Source organism: Muscardinus avellanarius (assembly GCF_963383645.1).
Source record: "Muscardinus avellanarius genome assembly, chromosome: 10".
NCBI classification, from domain to species: domain Eukaryota; kingdom Metazoa; phylum Chordata; class Mammalia; order Rodentia; family Gliridae; genus Muscardinus; species Muscardinus avellanarius.
The window spans coordinates 12,847,925-12,870,904 of record NC_137796.1 but is presented as its reverse complement, the minus strand read 5'-3'; the positions used below and the strand labels follow the sequence as shown (position 1 = coordinate 12,870,904).

Sequence of the window (22,980 nt, the reverse complement as noted above, 5' to 3'; positions counted from 1 at the left end):
GTTGCAAAAGGCCTCGCTAAGTAGCTAAGGCTGTCCAGGAACCGCGATCTCCGCCTCTGGTCTCCGCCTTCCAAAAGCTGGGATTACAAGCGTGCGCCACCATGCCCAGCTCAACTCAAACTTACTTGATTCTAATAGCTGCTATAAAAATGAAATCCACAAAAATTGTGTAGCATTCTCTTAATACTGGTTTGCTTCCTACACATTTCCTAGCTCTCTAAAACTTGCCCCACACAACTACAACATCTAAATATCAAGCAGAATAACAACTGTGTTCTCGAAAGAGCTCTGGCTGCTGGTCAGGGTGAGCTTACTCACCAGTCCCACATTCTTGAGGGAAAAGAGGTCTCAGAACAGAAATGACCTAACAGCTGGAAAGTGAACAAAAGGAAAAGAAGTACTGAGTTTTATTTGTGTGAGACTGAAATCCAATTGTGACAAGACTTCCTGCTGCTGCAGAGCTAGGCATTTCCACGTTACTTTCTAAGCCTCAGGCTGGGGGGCCGTTTTCATCCAGAACCTCAGACTCCCTTCTCCTTCCCCACTCCTCCTTTCCTTATTTTCAAGTTCTGAGTCCATTCAATCTCTGCTTTGCTCCAGCACAGAAAGAACTGACCAATTAATGAGCCTTATCAAATCCATTCATTCCAACACCACCACCTTGAATTTCACTGTGGTTGAAGCATAGTAAGAGAACAAGGCTGAAGAAAACACCATAACTTTTCCTCCTACCTCTGATACAGATTAAACCAGTGCCTTTATAAAGGCAAGGAAAATCATACACAACAGCTCCATGATACTGAAATGTTTATGAGTGTAACCAACAACCGCCCTCCCCACTTGCATAAAAGTAGCAGATGAGGCCATTCTGATTAGATAGCCTCAAAAATAGTGTCGGGCCAGAAGTTAACAGTATATGGTGTTAGAGGAGATAATCTGTTACAGAAGCAGCCTCTGAGTCTTCTATGTCAGTGCCCGCCAAGCCCTCATCTTGACTGCTGGGAAAGGGATGCTTACCTTCAATGTGACGGCGTACTGTCCACACAGCATTGGGGTTACCGGGTAGCTCAGAAACGGCCATTTCCGACACCTAACAGGAGAGGAGGCAAGCCACAGATACAGTGAGCATGCAGCTCAGCTACTGGCATATCATGCTAGATAATAAAGTCCCAAAGGCACAGGAAGTGCTCACACTGTATGCTGGGTTAAAAGGATGGGACTGTGCAATGAAAAAAGAACCAAAACGCCAGAGGTACTAGCAGTCTCCGTAACTTTTTTTTTGCAGTACTGAGGACTGAATGCAGGGGCATCTACCTAAGCTCTATCCCCAGTCCCCCCTTTTTTTAATTCTTTATTTTGAAAGTCTCACTAAAGTTGCAGAAATTCTCATTAAATAGCTGAGACTGGCTGCCAACCCACAATCCTGTCTCAGCCTCCTAAATATTACAAGCATGCACCACCACGACCAGCCTCCTCATAATGAACTTTTATCAAAAAAATTATAAAATGCTTAAGAGAACAATTGTTATAGACAAATCATCTTTTTTGTAGGAGGGGAGAGGGTATGTCATGCCTAAATCCTCAAAGCAATAACCACTTGAAATGCCAAAGGGCATCTAAATTCAACCCCATTTCTTTTCCTAGCTTCCATAAAGGTTAAATTCCATCTCTCCTGATGGACTAATTCAAATGCCACAACCTTTAGGAAAAATATCCCCTTACCCTCTTGTCTGGCAAAAATCTCTCCCTGTGTACTCACAAAATTCAACCTTAAGGATGAAGTCAATAATCTTCAAATGTCCTATACATTTTCAAACATGAGAGTACACAAAATATCAAAGATAAACTCAATAGTTTAATACATCGTACTATATAATCATATCTAATAAAAAGAACTCAGGTACATACAACAAAGATATATTCTTTTCTTTTTTTGTGGAACTGGGGACTAAACACAGGGGCATTCTACCTCTGAACAACACCCCGGCCCTATTTTTTTTTTGCAGGTCTGGGAATGGAACCCTTGGACATTCTACCTCCGAGCTACACCCCCTGTCCAAATTTTTACTCTTTATTTTGAAACAGGATCTCACTGAATTGCAGAGGGCCTAAGTAGCTGAGGCTGTCCGCAAACCGCAATCCTCCAGTCTCAGCCTCCCAAATGCTGGGATTACAAGCGTGCGCCACCACACCCGGCTTTTATTCTTTATCTTGAAATAGGTCTCACTTAGTTTGTGGAGGACCAAAGTAGCTGAGGCTGGCTGCAAATTTGGCAATCCTGCTGTCTAAGCCTCCCAAGTACTGGGATTACAAGCATGTGGCACCACACTTGGCCAAGGAAGGCACATTCTTATTAAAAATATCAGAAAGACCTAACTTCATCATCAGTAAAATGTAAATGCCACATATGCCACTCAATCACTAAATGTAAAACTGATGGTTACCTCCCTGTACTCACTCAGTCCATAATATAGTCAAAGAGAACACAGAAAAACCAGCAAATGTTCAAGAACTTAAAAATACTTCTGTATACAACAAAGATCTATTAATCTGAAGTAAGGGTGGGAAAGAATTTAAAAAGATTTTTTTTTTGGTAATAGAGATTAAACCCGGGGCATTCATCTCTGCAATACATCCTCAATCCCTTTTATATTTTGTTTTTGAAATAAAGATTACTATGTGGCTGAAGCTTGTCTTGAACCTGCAATCTTCCTGTCTCAGTGTCCCAAGTACTGGGATTATAGGTGTTTGCCATCATGTCCAGCTCCCCCCTAAGCCGTCTTAATTATTTTTTTAAATATTGAAACACAATCTTGCTAAGTTGCTGAGGATCTCATGAAGTTACTGAGGATGACCTCCAATTCTCCTGTCTCAGCCTTTTAAGTACTGGGATTACAGTCATGCCCTACTATGCCTGGCCAAAAAGTGATTCTAGAATCCTTTATCTCTGACAGTACACACCAAATTCAGTTACAGCATAAATGCATTAACATATATGTAGTAATACATTATGTGTGTGGTATTCATCAGATGCTCATTAGAATCCAATGAGCAGTAAATAATCAAGAACTAGGGCTCTAAAGTGGGTATTGGGGCAAGCTCCAGCAATTTAGCAAGACTGTTTCAAAATAAAAAATAAAAAGGGCTGGGGATATACTTTGGAATCAGAATGACCCTGTGCCCAATCACTAGTGACAAAACAAACACAAACAAAATCTATGGATCTAAATTGGGTCTAGGTCACTGAAAATTTGGTGAACTGGTACAACTTTTGGCAGCTAGAAAATCTATAAATTCAGCAAGAAGTGGTGTTGTACAACTGTAATCCCAGTACTTGGGAGGCCGAAACAGAAGGATCATAGATTCACAGACAACCTCAACAAATAGTGAGACTTCTGATTAACCTTTCTTGAAATAAAATAAAATTTTCAAATTCATCCAGACACAGTGGTAAACATCTGTAATCCCAGCTACTTCATAAGCTAGGGCAAGAGAATCACAAGTTTGAAATAAGATTTTTTTTAAAAGGCTGAGAGCTGGGCATGGTGGCAGATGCCTGTAATTACAATAGTTGAGAGGCTGAGACAAGAGAATTGTAGATTTGAGGACAGTTTTAGCAAGTAATGAGACTCACCACCCTAATGAGACCCTGTTTCAAAATAAAAATAAAATAGAAAGCCGGGCGTGGCGGCACACACGTGTAATCCAGCATTCAGGAGGCTAAGACAAAGGATCACGGTTTACGCACATCCTCAGCTACCAAGTGAGGCTCTCGACAACTTAGTGAGACCCTGTTTCCAAATAAAGTATAAAATAGGTCTGGGAGTATAGACCAGAGGTAGAAAAGCCACTGGATTACACCCCCAGCACCACCAAAAAAAAAAAAAAAAAAAAAAAAAAAAAGCAACAACAACAAATCTGTAGCCAGGCATGGTGGCACATGCTTGTAATCCCAGCATTCAGGAGACTAAGACTGGAGAATCCTGGTTCTCTTGGGCAGCCTCAGCTATTTAGTGAGGCCCTCCGCAACTTAGTGACACCCTGTTTCAAAATAAAGAATAAAGCCAGATGTGGTAATACAAGCTTGTGATCCCTGCGCTTGGGAGGTGGAGACAGGAGGATCTCGCAGGTTCGAAGCCAGCTGTGCTGGCTTAAGAGACCCTGCTTCCAAATAAAAAATATAAAATAGGTCTGGGAGTGTAGCCCAGAGGTAGAAGGGTTTCCAGGAACCCCAGTACCACCAAAATAAATAAAAAAATAGGGCAGAGGGTGTAGGGTGAAGGTCAAATGCCCCTGGGTTCCATCCCCCAAAAGAAAAAAGAGTTGATATGTAGATCAATAGTAGAGTGCCCCTGGGTTCAATCTCCAGTACTATACACACACACACACACACACACACACACACACACACACACACGACAGAAGAAAAAAAAATAAAAGAGTAGTGTTTCATGTAAATTTCTGTATCACAACTAGTGAAGCCAGAATTACAATGCTAATAAGTTAACAAACAGGCAATCTGAATTCTATAAACTTTAGGGAAATTAAGGAGAAAGGACATTATTTTTTAAAGAGAATCGAGGGAGAAAGGACATAGTTTTTCAGAGAAACATTAAATCACTAACTTATTAAAGCTACAAATCACTTTGTCCATGCAAAAAAATCTAGAAATTCCCATCTTACCTCAAGTCCATGCCTTAAGACTCTCAGCGATGACCGAGGCCCCCTACCACAGGCCACATACAGCTGTGGAGTGTCTTCATTGGCCAGATCAGCTATCTGTACAGAGAACAAGCAAAAGGAAAAAATGTCTACTGTGTTCAATTTTTAAATTTTAAAATCTGTTCAATTCAGATTCTCCCCACCACCACTTTTGGTACTGAGGATTTAAAACCAGGAGCATTCTACCGAAGCTACACCTTAGCCCTTTTCAAATTTTGAAGTAGGGTCTTGCTAAGTTGTTGAAGCTGTCCTTAAAACTGCCATCCTCCTGTCTCAGCTTCCCAATTATACTGGCATTACAGGAGTATGCCACCATGTGCAGCACAACCTGGGACTCTAAGGGACAAACTAAACTGGCTGATAACCCGAAAACACAAAGACGTAAAGTTCCACTGTTTCAAAAGATAAACCAGTTTGAAGCAGTAAGTTTTTCCAAAGAAGTTAAATAGGTTTACAAGGAACTTATTCATGAGTAGTATAACCACCACCTAAAATGGTTTCCTTCTGATTAAAAACATAGGGACCACAAACACAAAATAAAGGTAGAATGCCCCGAGTTCAATCCCTAGTAAACCCTCAAAAAAGTTAAGGAACCCTATAAAGGCAACTAACTTCTTGTGAAATTACACACACGCACCACACCTGGCCATGGATTGAATTTGTATACAAAATGTTTTATCAGGAAAAAAGGTCCAAAGATTTATGGTTTTTAGTTCCCAATCTTATGTTCCACCTTTATATAACTAGTGATTCCACAGATATAAAGTTCTTAGCCAGGCATGGTGGTACATGTCTGTAATTCCAGTATTTGGGAGGCTGAGACAGAGGGTCACAGGTTCAAGATCAGTCTGAACAACTTTTCAGGACTCTCAACAACCTACTGAGACCTACTGGGGTTCCTGGAAGCCCTTCTACCTCCCGGCTACACTCCCAGACCTATTTTTACATTTTTATTTGGAAACAGGGTCTCCTAAATCAGAGCGGCTGGCTTCGAACCTGCGTGATCCTCCTGCTGAGACCCAATTTCAACACAAAAAGTAAAAGAGAGTTGGGGGTGTAACACCCTGGGGTTCACACACCAGTAAGCCCCCCCCAAAAGATATGCAGTTCTTAGACTAGATCTTAATTTAACTGGAAAAAACGTTAAGCTCATGACACTCAAAATTCAAAACCAGCTAACTATCACTGCTCTTTGTAGTGGTGAGTGGAAAGGCCCACACCTGGCAAAACAGAATGGGAGAAAGGCTGTCCAATTCATCCACCAGCACAAGGTTTTTGAGTGGTCTTGGCTGAAAGAAGAATGTGTCTCCTTCCTCCAGAGGCATAGCAGATGAAAACTCAGGTTCTTCATCATCATCTCCAAGGTGTGCAATCTGATATAAGTAACTGGGGAGGTGAAAAGAGAGACTTGTTAAAAAGACTCCTTACTTGAAGACAAGGTCTGATACCAACATAATCCTGGAGCTACTTGATTCTACTAAAAAATTACTGTTCCAATCTCTGTGTGTAAAAATTTCCATAAAAATTAAAATAGATGGAACCCAGTGGCATTTTACCTCCAAGCTGCACCCCAGCCCTATTTTTTATTCTTCACTTTGAAACAGGGTTTAAGTTGTGAGGGGCCTCACTAAGCAACTGAGGCTGTGCATGAACCGCGATCCTCCGGTCTCAGCCTCCCAAATGCTGGGGTTACAAGCGTGCGCCACCACGCCCAGCTTAAAAATACAAATTTTAAGAAAACATTTATTTTTGGTGGTACTGGGGTTCCTGGAAGCCCTTCTACCTCCGGGCTACACTCCCAGACCTATTTTTATATTTTTTTATTTGGAAACAGGGTCTCTTAAGCCAATGCGGCTTCGAACCTATGCGATCCTCCTATTTCTGCCTCCCGGGCGCGGGGATTAAAAAGCATGCGTCACCACGCCCGGCAATTTATTTTTTATATGACAGTTCTATCCAAGTACGTATAATCATTAGAAAGAAAAAATACTGCAGGTAAATATAACAGTGTTAAAGTACTGTTCTAGGACAGTTCCAGTAGGAGTGCTTTTATTCGCATTCCAAAACATTCTACAAGAATAGTAGTAATCAATATTTACTAAATGTGTACAAAAGTACTTAGTCCTTGGCCTAAGTATTCTTACTAAATACCTACAAAACCCAGTAAGGTATGCACTATTATCTCTCTGAAAAATGAGAACACCAAGGCATACTCTTAGAAAACTTAAAGCTGAAATTATAGTGCAATCACTGAGAATTCAGCTATGCCTACTCCCTGAAAATGTCTCTGACCATCAATGAAGGATACCAAAAAAACTTAGGCAGAAGTATAACTAAGCAATTCACAGAGGGTAAAAATGCTAGCCAAATAAAATTTGAAAGTCTAATCTCTTTAATAAACAAAATGTTACCCAACAAATCTGTAACTTTAAATTTATATAGTACCTAGTGTTGACACATGGCAAAATAGACACATTGCAGCTGCAGCTAAAGTATAAATTGCTATAACCCCCCCCTTGTGGTGCTATAGATTGAACCCAATGGCACACTACCACTGAGCTTCATCCCCAGCCATCTTTAAAATTTTATTATTTATTTATTTATTTCGTGGTACTGGGGGTAGAACCCAGGGGCTTTCTACCTCCAAGCTACGCTCCTAGACCTATTTTATACTTTATTTGGAAACAGGGTCTAAGTAGCTGAGGCTGGCTTCCAACCTGTGCGATGTCTCAGCCTCCCAAGCGCTGGGATTACAAGCGTGCGCCATCATGCCTGGCTGAATTTTATCTGAGACAGGCTCTTGCTATAACTTCCCAAGGCTGGCTGGCCCTGAACTTGTGATCCTTCTGCCTTAGCTTCTCAAAGAGATGAAATTACAGGCATGCAACACAACACCCACACAAATGTTTGTAGAATAACTTAGCAAGGTGGCGTATGTTAGGAGAAACTGAACTCAGTGGCATTCTACCACTAAGTTACAGTCTCAGTCCTTTTTCTTTTGAAACGGTCTCACTAAATTACCATGTAGAGCCGGGCTATGGTGTTGCACACTTGTGATCCCAGTACTTGGGAGACTGAGACAGGACTGCAGGTTCAAGAAGAGCCTCAGCAAGAAGTGAGACTCTCAGCAATCTAGTGAGACCCTATTTCAAAATAAAAAGGGCTGAAGCCGGGCGTGGTAGTGCACACTTGTGATCCCAGTACTTGGGAGACTGAGACAGGAGGATAGTGCAGGTTCAAAGCTGCCCTAGCTACTTAGTGAGGCTCTCAGCAACTTAGTGAGACCCTGTTTCCAAATAAAATATAAGATAGGCCTGGGAGTATAGCCCAGAGGTAGAAAGCCCCTGGGTTCCATCTTCAGCAACACACACACACACACACACACAAAAAAAAGGGTAGAATGCCTCTGAGTGAAATCTCCAGTGCACCCTCCCCCCAAAAAATTACCATGTGCTTCATCCTGAATGTGCCTTTCCCTTGTCTCAGCCTTCTGAGTAATGGATTACAAGCATGTATCACCATACCCAATATGGGTTTAATTCTTAATCCAGAGCCCATCATCATTTTCATTTTGGAGGATTTTTTTTGGCACTAGGAAATGGACCTGGGGCATTCTAATTCCCAAGCTACAACCCCAACCTAATTTATTATTTTAAAATATGGGTCTTGTTAAGTTACTGAGGCTGACCTCAAACCTGTAATCCTTGAAACCTGGATCAAAGACTTTATCTTGTTTGTTTTTGTAGTCCTGGGAATTAGGGTATTCTACCTCCACGCTAGATATTCCCCTAATGTGTGTGCGCGCGCATGTGTATTGTATCATATGTAGTATATACTTTAACATATGCATTATATCTTATACATATATTTTTGAAGGGGACAGGTTCTTGCTAGATTGATGGGACCCTTGCTCCATTGCTGAGGCTGTCCTTGCACCTACGATCCTCTTGTCTCAGTCTCCCAAGTACTGAGATTATAGTCATGAACCACCATGCCCAGTTCAGAGACTCTGTCTACCCAACAAAGCTGGGCACAGTAGCACACACCTGAATCCCTGTACTTTTGAGGCTGAGATGGGAGGACTACACGTTTGAGAATAGCCTCAGCAAGTAGTGAGACTCTCATCAATCTAGAGACACCCTATTTCAAAATAAAAAATAAAATAGGACTGGGGATGTAGCTCAAAGTTAGATTGACTGCAAATTCAATCCCCAGTACCACCTACACACACACACACAAAAAAAGAAAATAAAGTCTACCCAAAAATAAATACAAGCTTACTTAAATTATCTATTATTCACACGACTGAATATTATACAGCTTTAAAAATGCTACAGGAGTTGGGCAGGGTGGTGCACACCTGTAATCCCAGTATTTGAGAAGCTTAGAGAAGAGGTTGGCAGTTCAAGATCAGCCTCAGCAACTTAGTGAAACCCTGTTTCAAAGTAAAAATAAACAAAGCTGGGTGTGGTGACACTCGCTTTTAATTCCAGCGTGTTTGTAATCCCAGCATTTGGGAGGTGGAGAGCACAGGATTGTGGTTCAAGGACAGCTTCAGCTACTTAACAAGGCCCTTCGCAGCTCAGTGAGACCCTGTTTCAAAAATAAAAAGACTAAAAAAGTAGGGCTAGGGGTGTAGCTCGGAGGTATAATGCCCTTGGGTTCCATCCCCAATACTGGGGGGAAAAAAAGTGAAAATAAAGAAAAGTACTAAGGGAAGCTGGGCGGGGTAGCCAGGCAGGTTGGGGGTGCATCTCAGTTGGTAAAGCATTCCTGGGTTCAATTCTCAGTATCAAAAAATAAATAAATAAGCAAATAAACAAAAGAGCTGGGTGTACTGGCACACGTTTGTAATCCCAGTACCTGGAAGGCTGAGACAGGACGATTACAAGTTTGAAGCCAGCCTTAGCAACTTTGTCAGGCTCTCAGTAACTTAGTGAGACCTTTCCAAAATAAATAGAAAACAGGGCTAGGGGTGTAGCTCGAAGGTAGAATGCCCCTGGGTTCAATCCCCAGTACTGTAAAATATAAATAAGAATTTTTAAAAAATTACAGGTGGGTGTGGTAGTGTACACTTGTAATCTCTGTACTTGGGAGGCTGAAATAGGAGGATCGCAGGTTTGAAGTCAGCCTTAGCAACTTAGTCAGAGACTCAGTAGTAAACTGGTGAGGACTTGTTTAAAAATAAAAAACAAAAGAGGTATGGGGTTGCATCCCAGAGGAAGAAGGCCCGTGTTCCATCCCCAATAACTAACACACACACACACACACTATACATATATATCTTGCAGTTGGGTACAATAGTATATGCCTGTAATCCCAGTACTTGGAAGACTGAGACAGAGGATTGGAGGTTCAAAACCAGCCTCAAAAATTTAGCAAGAGGCCGGGCATGGTGGCGCATGTTTGTAATCCCTGTGCTTGGGAGGCGGAGACAGAAGGATCTCACAGGTTTGAAGCCAGCCACACTGGCTTAAGAGACCCTGTTTCCAAATAAAAATATAAAAAACAGGTGTCTGGGAGTATAGCCCGGAGGTAGAAGGCTTTCCAGGAACCCCAGTACCCCCCCCACACACAAAATTAGCAAGACCCTCAACAACTTAGGGACACCCCATTTCAAAATAAAAATGTCTAGGGGTGTAGCTTAGAGATCAGATGCCCTGGGTTCAACCCTCAGTACTATATACATGTACAAACTCTGTACTGAACATATACAGACTTTTGTCATTATTCTTTAGGCAATATAGTATAAGAATGATTTATACAGCACTTACATTACATTAAGTATTGTAAGTTATCTAGAAATTATTTAAAGGTATATGGGGTAATCCCAGGACTTGGAAGGCTGAGACAAGAGAATTTTGTGTTCAAACCCAGCCACAGCAACTTAGGAGACCTTATTTCAAACTTAAAAATTAAAAAGGAGCTGGGCATGGTGACACACGCATGTAATCCCAGTATCTGGGAAGTCGAGACAGGAGGATTGCAGGTTCATGGCCAGCAGCAGCTTTTATTGAGGCCCTCTGCAACTTAAAAATAAAAAATAAAGGAGGGGGTGTAGCTCAGAGGTAGAATGCCTCTGGGTTCAATTCCCAGTACAAAAGAAAAAAAAAAAAATATGAGAAAACTGAGTGTTAGATTAGTAAAGTGCTATGGCATATACTTTAGCAGATACTGGGAAGACTAATGTTTATGTAAGTAATTTGAAGTCTTAGATACTGATCTTAAATTTGGAACTGGAGACTGATTTTTTACACTTGGCAATAAAAAGTCCTCAAATATTTTTTTTTTTTGGTGGTACTGGGGGTGAAGATTTTAATGTAAGGATAATGAAAATAATTTCATCAGTAAAAACAGAAGTTAACATAAGACTGAAAGAAGCAGAGGACAGATTTGGATTTTACACTTCAACTGCTACAACCTGCACATCAGTCACTAATATGACGCTGCGTCTAGGAGGACTGGTGAAGCAGCTGGGCAAGGTGGGCACTAGCCATTGTCAACTTTAGAGCGGGAAATGAAGTGCTCCTGGAAATTTCTTAAACATTAATTAGCTCAATAAATATTCAAGGTAATGTTCAACAAAAAGCTAAAGAGAGAACGTCTAAAGACATTTCTGCAAACACTAATAGAGGTTATCAGTCGAAACCACTGAAGGAAAGAAAACTAAAAAAGAATGTAAAGAAAAAAGAAAAACTTGTTTTGAAAAACTAAAATGTTATTTTAATTAGTGCTTAGTATTGTAAGATCCCAAACCTCGAAACCACAACTCTCCCTTGCCAACTTTCACAGTAACCAGGTAACAGAGAGTAACATAAGGATTACTTACTGGTTTCCAAATTCTGATGCTACAAAAAGGAAGCCTGTTTTAAGAACACACATAGCAGCAGCAACGGGCACAGTATCAAAATACTTCAGCCGGATCTCAGTTACCTGCAATGAGAAGAAAAGCATGCTAGTGTATGCAGGCAAGTGAAGGTTGGCCATGGAATAAGCCATGGTTGAGGAGCAAATGAAACCCTATAGTCAGTATCTAAACCAGGAGTCAAAAGGCTATAGTCGGACGTGGTGATGCATGTCTGTAATCCCAGTACTTGGGAGGCTGAGACAAGAGGATGGCTGGTTCAGGGACAGACGCAGAAAGTTGTGAGACGCATCAACCTAGTAAGACCTTGTTCCCAATAAAAAAATAAAATAGGCCCGGAGGTAGAATGCCTCTAGGTTCTATCCCCAGTACCCCACCCACCCATACACACAACACTAAGGCTCACAGGCCAACCTTGCGTGCTTATATATTAAGACTGCTTTTTTTTTTTTTTTTGGCGATACTGGGAATGTAAGTCAGAGTCAGTCTACCTCCGAGCTATTTATGTAGCAGTACTGGGAATGGACCCTGGGGACATTTTATCTCCAAGCTACACCCCCAACCCTGTTTATTATTCTTTATTGTGAAACAGGGTCTCACTGAGTTGCAAAGGGCCTCACTAAGTAGCTGAGGCTGTCTGCAAACTGCGATCCTCATGTTTTAGCCTCCCAAATGCTGGGATTACAAGCATGCTCCAAAGCCCAGCTGGAAATGGCTCAATTTTGCAAAGAGCACAATCAAAGGATAAAAGAGATCAAGACGGGTGTGTTAGCACAGTTATAATCCCAGCACATGGGAACCTGAGATGGGAGGATCACAGGTTCAAGGCCAAGCCTTAGCTACTTAGTGAGGCCCTCTGAAACTTAGTGAAACTGTTTCAAAATAAGAAATGAGAAGCTGAGTACCCTGATGCATGCTTGTAATCCTAGCACTTAGGAAGTAAGACAGGAGGATCACAGGTTCCTGGCCAGCCTGATATACTTAGTGAGCCCTCTGCAATTAATTGAGGCCCTGCTTCAAAATAAAGAATAAAAGCTGGGTGTGGTGGCGCCCGCTTGTAATCCCCACGCTTGGGAGGCTGAGATAGGAGGATCACGTAGGTTCAAAGCCAGCTGCGCTGGCTTAAGAGACCCTGTTTCCAAATAAAATATAAAATAGGTCTGGGAGTGTAGCCCGGAGGTAGAAGGCCCCTGTGTTCCATCCCCAGTACCACAAAAAATAAATAAATAAAATAAAAAATGAAGAATGCCAGGCGTGATGGTGCATGCTAGTAATCCCAGCATTTGGGAAGCTGAAACAGGAGGGTCACTGTCGCAGACAGCCTCAGCTACTTAGTGAGGCCCTTTGCAACTCAGTGAGACCTTGTTTCAAAAATAAATAATAAAAATAGGGCTGAGGGCATAGCTCGAAGGTAGAATGGCCCAGGCTTCCATCCCCATACCGCCAAAAAAAAAAAAAAAAAAAAAAAATCACGTATGTTGCAAGTTTCAGTAGAGAGCTTTCTCTCATTCACATCAATATTTCACCACCTGAAAAATAATCACTTAAAGTAGCATTACCCCATCTTATATACAAGATTACTAGACCAGATGTATCTATCAATCAGAATGGAAAAGCCAGGCATAGTGGTGCATGCGTGTAATCCCAGTACTTGGAAGGCTGAGACCAGAGGACTGCAGGTTTGAGGAAAGCCTCAGAAACTCTCAACAACCTAGCAAGACTTGTTTCAAAATAAATAAAAAATAGGAGCCGGGCATAGTGGCACACGCTTATAATCCCAGTACCTGGGAGGCTGAGACAAGAGGATGACAGGTTCGCAGCCAGCCTCAGCTACTTACTTAGTGAGGTTCTCAGCAAACTAGTGAGATGTTTCCAAATAAAAATACAAATTAGGTCTAGGGGAATAGCCCGGAGGTACAAAACCCCTGGGTTCCATCCCCAGTACCACAAATAAATAAATAAATAAACATAAATAAATAAAGGCCCAAAGATATCCCTTCTAAAGCATCCTAAGTTTCCAATGCATCAATTGTCCTTCCTACTTCATTTTAGACTAGAGCTGCAATAAATAAATGGTTTGTAAAGCTTTACAAAACTCAATATGTGTGATTAAGAGTAATGACATTAAAATTAAAATGTAGAAACTTACCAAATTAGAGCACAAATATTTTTTGTTTTGTTTAATTTAGCCTCTTTCGTGAAGACCTGGGCTACTTACCATATCCTCATCTGTCTCCAAAGTGATCTTGAAGATATCTCCCTGCTCAGTTTGAGCCAAAAAGAAGAACATCGACTTGGTCTTATGGGTGGCAGAGCAGACAAAAATCATTCCTCTTTCAGGGTCATCAAGATCATTCTAGCAAAATCAAATACACAATCAACATTTTAGAAATAATTACTTCTTATTTCTGGAGCTATGCATCTTACCAACAGGAAGCGTACAGGCCACCTGAGATGCAACACACAAGCCAGAGAAAGCCAGTTGAAGAGTGTTTGCCAATTCCTAAACAGAGATCTAAGCAATTGCCCGATTGTTCACAGAACGTCTCCACAGAATAAAAGTAACAAACCACGTATATTATCAATTTTCAGTAAACATAGATATAGTATTCTCTTATTCATACCAATTATCACCACTTGAAAAATAACCATTTTTTTTGTGTGTGTGGTACTGGTGATGAAACCCAGGGACTTTCTACCTCCAGGCTACACTCCCAGATCCTGCTTTATTTTACTTATTTACTTATTTACTTGTGTGTGGTACTGGGGATGGAACCCAGGGGCCTTTTACCTCTGGGCTATCTATACTCCCAGACCTATTTTATTATTTTATTTTGAAACAGGGTATCACTAAGTTGCTGAGAGCCTCACTAAGTAGCTGAGGCTGGCTTCGAACCTGTGCGATCCTCCTGTCTCAGCCTCCCAAGTACTGGATTGCCAACATGCGGCACCACACTCACTCAGCTTGAAAATAACCATTTAAAGTGAGCACTACATCTGGGCGTGGTGGGGGATGCTTGTAAAAACCCAGCATTTGGGAGGCTGAGACAGGAGGATCGCAGTTTGTAAACAGCCTCAGCTACGTAGTAAGGCCCTTTGCAACTCAGTGAGACCCCATTTCAAAATAAAAAATAGGACTGGAGGTGTAGCTCAAAGGTAGAATGCCCCTCAGTTCCAGTTCCATCCTCAGACCGGCGCGGGGGGGGGGGGGGTGTATCACTGGTGAAGGTGAATTTATGTGAGGAGCATACAAGAATTTATTGTTCTGTTTTTTTCTTTGGTACTGGATATTAAACCTAGAGGCATTTTTACTCCAAGCTACACCCCAGCCCAGTTTTCTTTCTAATGTGGTAACAGGGTCTCACTAGGTTGCTGAGTCTCGCTAAGTCGTCAAGGTTGGCTTTGAACCTGTGAGCCTTGTGTCTTGGCCTCCTCTACTGTTTGTTAAGTTTTCTGCATGTTGGACGTTAAAAAAAAAAGATGCTGGGTTGGAGGAAGAAAAAGAGAATATAAGACAGTCTAACTTCAACAAATATGCCTGGCTTCTTCAAATAGAAACTCAGGAATTCCAAATTGGTAATGGTCCATATATTTCTCTGAATTGCAATTTTAGTTTTTAATTCCCTTTCTCAAAGAATATTCTACTAAAATGTATCACTTCATTAAAAATAACATTTACAAAAAACTGAAACCATACATAACTAAGAGACAACACTCCAATTACAAACGTACTAATTCATATCACAAACAAATCTCTTCTAATGGCCAAGGCCTTACCCGTCTTCTGGGAATTGGACATCGAATATCTGGTTGATCACCAAAGTTCTTGTAGGTGATATAGTTTTCAGAGCAGATGAGAACTCCACTTGGACCATCTGATCCTCCTGGAACTGTTAAGAGACAGTAAAACTTAACAGTGACTTGACACACCTATGAATTACTTTGGCTTTCAACTATTTCTCCGTCACCACTTGATACCAGCTGTACCCAAAGTTGAGAAACATTCCAAGAGTTTGTTCACCCTGATGTCCATGCCAACTAATGATGGAACAGCTTGTGTCTACTGTGGAAAATTTGGATAATCTTAACCTTAATAACAAAATCAAATTTTTATGGCTAAACCCAAAACTCAGTGCTTAGCTTCAGACCTATAATCTAAACACCTACAAGACATGGGTATCCCACAGTTACTTTAAAAATAGTGTCTTAGCCAGGTGTGGCGGCACATGTTTGAAATCCCAATACTTGGGAGGCTGAGACAGGAGAACCACATGTTCATGGCTAGCCTCAGCTACTTAGTGACACCTCTGCAACTTAGTGAGACCCTGTTTCAAAATAAAGAATAAAAAATAGGAACTGGAGCCGGGCGTGGTGACACACACTTGTAATACCAGCGCTTGGGAGGCTGAGACTGGAGAGTTGTACAGGTTCAAAGCCAGCCTCAGCTACTTAAGTGAGGCTCTCAATAACTTAGTGAGACCCTGTTTCCAAATAAATTATAAAATAGGTCTGGGAGTATAGCCCAGAGATAGAAAAGCCCCTGGGTTCCACCCCAAGTACCACAAAAAAAAAAAAAGGGGGGGGGTGGGTGTGGTGGCGCACGCTTGTAATCCCCAAGCTTGGCGCTTGGGAGGCGGAGACAGGAGAGACAGGAGGATTGCATGGGTTTGAAGCCAGCCTCACTGGCTTAAGAGACCCTGTTTCCAAATAAAAATATAAAAATAGGCCTGGGAGTATAGCCTGGAGGTTCATTCCCACTTTTAGTACTGAGTCATTTTAAGGCTTATTAAGTGGTAGTTTTCTTATTTGTGTGTATGTGTGGGGATGGAATCTCAGGGCATTTTACCTCTAAGCTATACCCTTAGGCCTACTTTTATTTATTTTGAAACAGGGTCTCACTAAATTGCTAAGAGCCTCATAAGTTGCTGAGGCTGGCTTTGAACCTGTGATTCTCCTGTCTCAGCCTCCAAGTACTGAGATTATAGGCAGTTTTCTTATCTTTAATAAAAATACTTTTATTATTTGTCTTTAAATGGAATACAGAAACTTCCACAAAATAGTAAATGAGATCCCCAGACCTTGTATTTTTGGGAAGGTTTTTACTACTGCTCCAATTTCATTAAAGAATGTTGGTCTATCTAGTTTTTTTTGTTTTTTTTTTTTTTTTTGGGCAGTACTGGGAATGAAACTCAGGGCATCCTACCTCCAAGCTACACCCCCAAGCCCTAATTTTTTTTTAATTTTGAGACAGGGTCTAAGTTGCAAAGGGCCTCACTAAGTAGTAGCCAAAGCTGTCAGTGAACCGCAATCCTCCTGTCTCAGCCTCCAAATTCTGGAATTACAAACGTGCACCACCACGCCCAGCTCTCTATCCGGGTTCTTAATTTGTTTGAATTAAAAAAAAAATTGGGGGTGGAAGGACTGAACCCAAGGGCATCCTACTTCTGAGCTATACCACCATCCCTATTTTATTTTTATTTGGAAAAGATCTGGCTAGTTGATGGGAACTTCACTAGTTGCTGAGGCTGCCCTGGAACCTGTGATTCTTCTCATTCTCCCAAATACTGGGATTACAAACATGTATCACTATCCATGATTTTTCTGGATCAATTTTGATAAGTTTTCAAAAGATTTCTATTTCATCTAAACTTTCAGACTCATCTAAACTTTCAGACACTTAGTTTTATCTTGTTAGCTTTTCCCATGTCATCTGTCTTTTCAAAGAAGCAGGTAAGGGTGAGAGGGAAAGACTGACTATAGCCAAATTATCATACCAGTAATCAACTCGAAGGCAACTGTGTCCTTCTTTCCTGTCCTCAATAATGTATAACTGCTACTTAAGGAGCTAGATACTCTGCTCATATACATATATTTATATATTTCATCACTCCACCAAATTAATTTTCTTTTTTTTTTTTTTTTTTTTTTTGCGGGTATGGGGCTGGATGGAATCCAGAGGCCATTTGCCCTCCGAACTACAATCCCTGCCCAATTTTTTTTTTTTGAAACAGGGTCTCACTGAGTTGTTAAGGGCCTCACTAAGTAGCTGAGGCTGTCCACGAACCGTGATCCTCCTGTCTCAACCTCCCGAATGCTGGGATTACAAGCATGTGCCACCACACCCGGCTAAACTTTTTTCTTTTTGAGGCACTAAGGATGGAATCCAGGGTCATTCTACCCATGAGCTACATCCCCAGCCCTATTTTTTATTCTTTATTTTGAAACAGGGTCTCAATGAGTTGCAAAGGGCCTCACTAAGTAGCCAAGGCTATCCTCTAACCGTAATTCTCCTATCTCAGCCTCCCAAATGCTGGAATTACAAGCGTGCGCCACTATGCCCAAAGTTCACCAAGTTAATTTCCTTCCTTTCTGTAGTAATAGAGGTGGAACCCAGGAGCTTTTCTACCTCCAGGCTATACTCCCAGACCTATTTTATACTTTATTTGGGAACAGGGTCTCACTAAGCTGCTGAAAGCCTCACTAAGTAGCTGAGGCTGGCTTCGCACCCATGCAATCCTCCTGTCTCAGCCTCCCAAGCGCGGGAATTACAAGCGTGCGCCGCCATACCTGGCCACCAAATTAATTTCTAACCTCAACAAAACATAGACAAGGTAGTCAATTTACTAAAAATGGATTCATTTCCAAACCCTATTAAGTTTGGGCATAAAATGTATATAAAAAAAAGGATATAAAGCAGCTGTACAAAAAAAAAAAAAAAATATATATATATATATATATATACACCTGTAATAAGGAAGTTGCCGTGTTCCTCCAAAGGCTCACTGTATTTCCGGACCACATGATTTAAGCCTAGGTCCAGCTCATAGAAGGTAAGGGTCTGCTGGGTGTTAGCAGCTGCTTCCCCAGTGGGATCATTGTCTGCTTCCTAGAGAAAAATAGTGAGAATAAGTAATCAATACCATAAAACCGAAGAATTTTAGGATGTGGAAAGGACATCAACACTGCTCAATTTAAAAAGGGAAACAGCCGGGCGTGGTGGCACATGCTTGTAATCCCCGCGCTTGGGAGGCTGAGACAGGAGGATCGCACAGGTTCGAAGCCAGCCTCAGCTACTTAGTGAGACCCTGTTCCCAAATAAAGTATAAAATAGGTCTGGGAGTATAGCCTGGAGGTAGAAAGCCCCTGGGTTCTATTCCCAGTACCACCAAAGTAATAATAATAATAAAATAAATAAATAAAAAGGGAAACAGAGGTCCACAGATGCCAAATGGTTTAACAAAGTTCATGCTACTATATAACAGCAGAGCTAGAAAAAGAATTCAAATTTCCAAATTCTGGATCCAAGGATCCCCTACTGAAGGATACACAAGGTAAAGAATGGTATGATCTACTTTGCCTTTCACCACCTCGCTTTGAAGAAAATATTCTAAACACTGTGTCACCTTTTTCAGAGTTTTTTCTAACAAATCCCTTGGTCCACAGGAAAATTGTTTAAATCAAGGCAGACTATACTATATAGTCTGTTAAGGTCTGAAGCATTTCACAGAATTTCAGTAAGGCATTTAAAATATGGAAAAGATCAGCTAGCAGGACAGACTTAAAATTTACTCAAGTTTTAAGAAATTTTATGATAACAATGAGACAACTGGAAGAAATAAAAGACATGGTCCCCATTACCTCATAATCCATTTCCAGACAAGCAAACATTGGATTTTCAAATCCCACATCTACTCCAACTACATGATATACTAAAGTGTTCGCTTTGTGGGCCTCCAGAGGAGAGGAAATGGTTAGTCGGGCTGCAGCATCTCTGTTCAAGATATACACCAACTTCTGTTTCTCAATAGCACCTGCAATTGAAGGAGACAAAACATACCTAATTTCCACATAGACAAAGAACATCTAGACTTAGGTTATGACTTAAGAATATATATATATATATGTGCACGCATGCACACACACACACATTGGTGTGGTACTGGGGACTGAAGATTGAACCCAGGGGCATTCTATCTCTGAGCTATTCCTCAGCCCTATTTTTTTTTTTTTTTTTTTACAGTATTGGGGATTAAACCCAGAGGCAGTCTACCTCCAAGCTATACCCCACCCCTATTTTTTATTCTTTATTCTGAAACAGGGTTTCACTGAGTTGCAAAGGTCCTCACTAAGCAGCTGAGGCTCTGTGAGCTGCGATCCTCCTGTCTCAGCCTCCCAAATGCTGGGATTACAAGTGTGCACTACCACACCCAGCTTTATTCTTTATTTTGAAACAGGGTCTCACTAAATTGCAGTAGCTGAGGCTGACAGTGAAGCTGCAATCCTCTTGTCTCAGCTTCTAAGTACTGGGATTACAAGTGTGTGCCCATGCCTGATTTAAACATATATTTATACATAAATTTTTATTAATAAGCAGCACTAACTTGACAACTATAATAACTGTGAACTCTGCTATTTTAGACGATAGCATAATTTTGGTGCCTTCCCTAATAGAAATCTTAATATCCCACTAACTCTTCAAAAATATTTAATGTACCCTAAATTTAAGGACATCAAAAAACTTAACAAAAACTAATTAAACTGTAAATTCTTTGAATCAGAGCTAACAATTGCACAACTGTTCAGGAAGGGTTGCGCTCCAGAAGCCTGATCAGATACACAGTTTTCTTCAAGTCTTTCTCAGAGAAGAGACATGAATATGAATCATCATTTCAGGCTGATGAAAGCAACCACATTTGCTAAGAATTTATGACCGTTTCATTGTAGTGTTTATCCCGTATGAGGAACTGAAAAAGACTTCCAACAGGTAAGGGTAAAACAGATACCTTAAAAACATTTCCCATTGTTTTAAAACAAAATACAACTTAAAAAAAAAACAGGAAATGCAACTTGAAACCACACCACATAATCTAAGGATGATACTGAACTTCACCCATGGAAGTGACAAGCTGACATACTGTCAAAATCACCAAAGTGTTAAGACTAAACCCAGCACTTATAGAATCAGAGATGCGCTCAACGGAAGAAAGAAATCAAGTCACTCACTTATCATAACAGCTCGCCCTTTGGGATCCACTGCTAAGAACTGTCCAGGAACAATTCGGCGGCATCCACTTTTACCAAAAGTTTCTTGGTGAATTTTCTCAAACATATTCTTCGATGGCTGGTATTCCAAGATAACAATGCGGCCTGAGTCACTGCCAACTACAATGTAGTCTTTGGTGCCACCCGTCAGCCTAAAGGCCATAAGCGACCGGATAACACCAAACACTTCCACGGTGAGGAGGGTATGCACTTTCCCAGTGTTGGGGTCTGGGCGAAGGAGCTCCAAGATCTTTCCACGAGAAACAACAATTTCCTGTTGTTTGGTTCCTAGATCACCAAAAAAAAAAAAAGATCATAAGCACCAGAACTAGTCCCCAAAGTAACCTAGATAAACTGAAATACCACAGAAGATAACAAGCTGTGTGGGGGGGGCTACTTTTTATAGTCATTTATCCTACTTGAAAAAAATACTTTATTTTGGTGCTAGGGTTTGAAGCCAGGGGCATTCTACCTTCCAACTACAACACTTTTTATTTTTTGTTTTTTGCGGGTCTGGGGATGGAACCCAGGGGCATTTGACCTCCGAACTACACCCCCTGCTTTATTTTTTATTTTGAAACAGGGTTTCACTAAGTTGCAGAAGGCCTAAGTAGCTGAGGCTGTCCTCAAACCATGATCCTCCAGCCGCAGCCTCCCAAATGCTGAAATTACAAGCGTGCACCAACACGCCCAGCTACATTTTTTAAAATTTTTAAACAGGGTTTTACTAAGCTGCTGAGGCTAGATTCAAACTTGTGATCCTCCTGTCTCTGCCTCCCAAGTGTGACAAAATATAAAGGGTGAATGCCAAAAAATAAAAAAACCCACTACTCTCTAGCAACCTAATACCTGCACACTTTTTTTTTTTTTGCAGTACTGGGGATGGAACCATGGGGCATTCTACCTGAGCTACACCCACACTCCTATTTTTTTATTCTTTATTTTGAAACAGGATCTCACTGAGTTTCAATGGGCCTAAGTAGCTAAGGCTGTCCGAGAACCAAGATCCTCCTGTCTCAGCCTCCTAAATACTGGGATTACAAGCGTGTGCCACCATGTCCAGCTTGTACACATTCTTTTTATACAATCTGATATCAAATTTAAGATTAAAGATCATGACTTACAAATCTTGTTTCAGAGCAATACAGATAACCCAGCACCAGCTAAGAAATGTGTGCCTCTAATATGAATCATTATACACTGTGAGCTAACAAATGCATCTGAAATTAAGTATCAGATAACACACATCTCATATAGTAAAGATAGCTAAGGACATAAAACATAAACCAACAAGATTTGCCTATAAATGAAAAACATTTCCTCCACAAGAAATAAGCAAAATGTTTGGACTCATTTCAATTTACAAAGATAGCAACTAGATAACTTACCAGAAAAGTTACCATGAATGGCAAAACTGATGCCAGTGGCTCGCTGCAAGGTCAGGTTGTACAGAAACATGATGGCAGCAAAACTAAGCGACTTAGTGCTCCACGCCCGAGTTAAACCAAGATCGAGTCCAAGCAAGCTAGACACATACAAACAGAAAGAGAGCTGTGAAATTACTACTTTAATGGACATTCCTATACTGGAAACTGCAGATGACAGCAGAATTTAAAATATCTTCTAGACATAAAGCCCAATGCCGTATGCTTTGCTTACTTCACAAGAATCCTATATAAAGTAAGCAGTTTTATAGATTTGATTCTATACTTTTATATTCTTTTATAGATTTCCTGTGTGTGTGTGTGTGTGTGTGTGGTACTGGGGATGGAACCCAGGGGCTTTCTACCTCCAGGCTACACTCCCAGAACTATTTTATATTTTATTTGGAAACAGGGTCTCACTAAGTTGCTGAGAGCCTCACTAAATAGCTGAGGCTGGCTTTGAATTTGCGTGATCCTCCTGCCTCAGCCTCCCAAGCGCTGGGATTATGAGTGTACGCCACCACGCCTGGCTAGATTTCTCATTTTATAGATTAAAAAACAGGTTCAGATCATTGACAGGTTCAGATCATTGAACAAGTATTGAAATGTTGGGTGCTGGTAACACCCAATTACTTAGCAATGTAACATTGGTTATTTATCTTTTTCATCAAAAAAGCCCTAGATCTCTGTATAATTGTATTTTATTTTTTTGACAGTACTGGGCATGGAACTCAGGGGCATTGTACCTCCAAGCTACACCTCCAGCCCTATTTTTTTTTAAGTCTTTTAAATTTTTGAAACAGGGTCTCACTGAGTTGCTAGGGCCTCCCTAGGTAGCTGAGGCTGTGAACCACAATCTTCCTGTCTCAGCCTCCTGAAGGCTGGTATTACAAGTGTGCACCATCATGCCCGCCTATAACTGCACTT

At 41.0% G+C, this 22,980-nt stretch overlaps 1 protein-coding gene across 1 annotated transcript in view; it reads right to left on the bottom strand.

Annotated features, from left to right (window-relative positions):
- Window positions 1–22,087, bottom strand: part of SF3B3 (splicing factor 3b subunit 3) — a gene marked incomplete at both ends in the record, with an annotated part of 52,149 nt that extends 30,062 nt beyond the window's left edge. The window contains 10 exons of the mRNA XM_080702602.1: window positions 1,018–1,090; window positions 4,684–4,779; window positions 5,943–6,108; window positions 11,552–11,655; window positions 13,806–13,943; window positions 15,365–15,477; window positions 18,332–18,473; window positions 19,226–19,398; window positions 20,591–20,917; window positions 22,018–22,087. Coding sequence (XP_080558728.1) covers window positions 1,018–1,090; window positions 4,684–4,779; window positions 5,943–6,108; window positions 11,552–11,655; window positions 13,806–13,943; window positions 15,365–15,477; window positions 18,332–18,473; window positions 19,226–19,398; window positions 20,591–20,917; window positions 22,018–22,087 — 1,402 coding nt within the window. The remainder of the gene's footprint in view (window positions 1–1,017; window positions 1,091–4,683; window positions 4,780–5,942; window positions 6,109–11,551; window positions 11,656–13,805; window positions 13,944–15,364; window positions 15,478–18,331; window positions 18,474–19,225; window positions 19,399–20,590; window positions 20,918–22,017) is intronic.
- Between the last annotated feature and the right edge of the window lie 893 nt (window positions 22,088–22,980).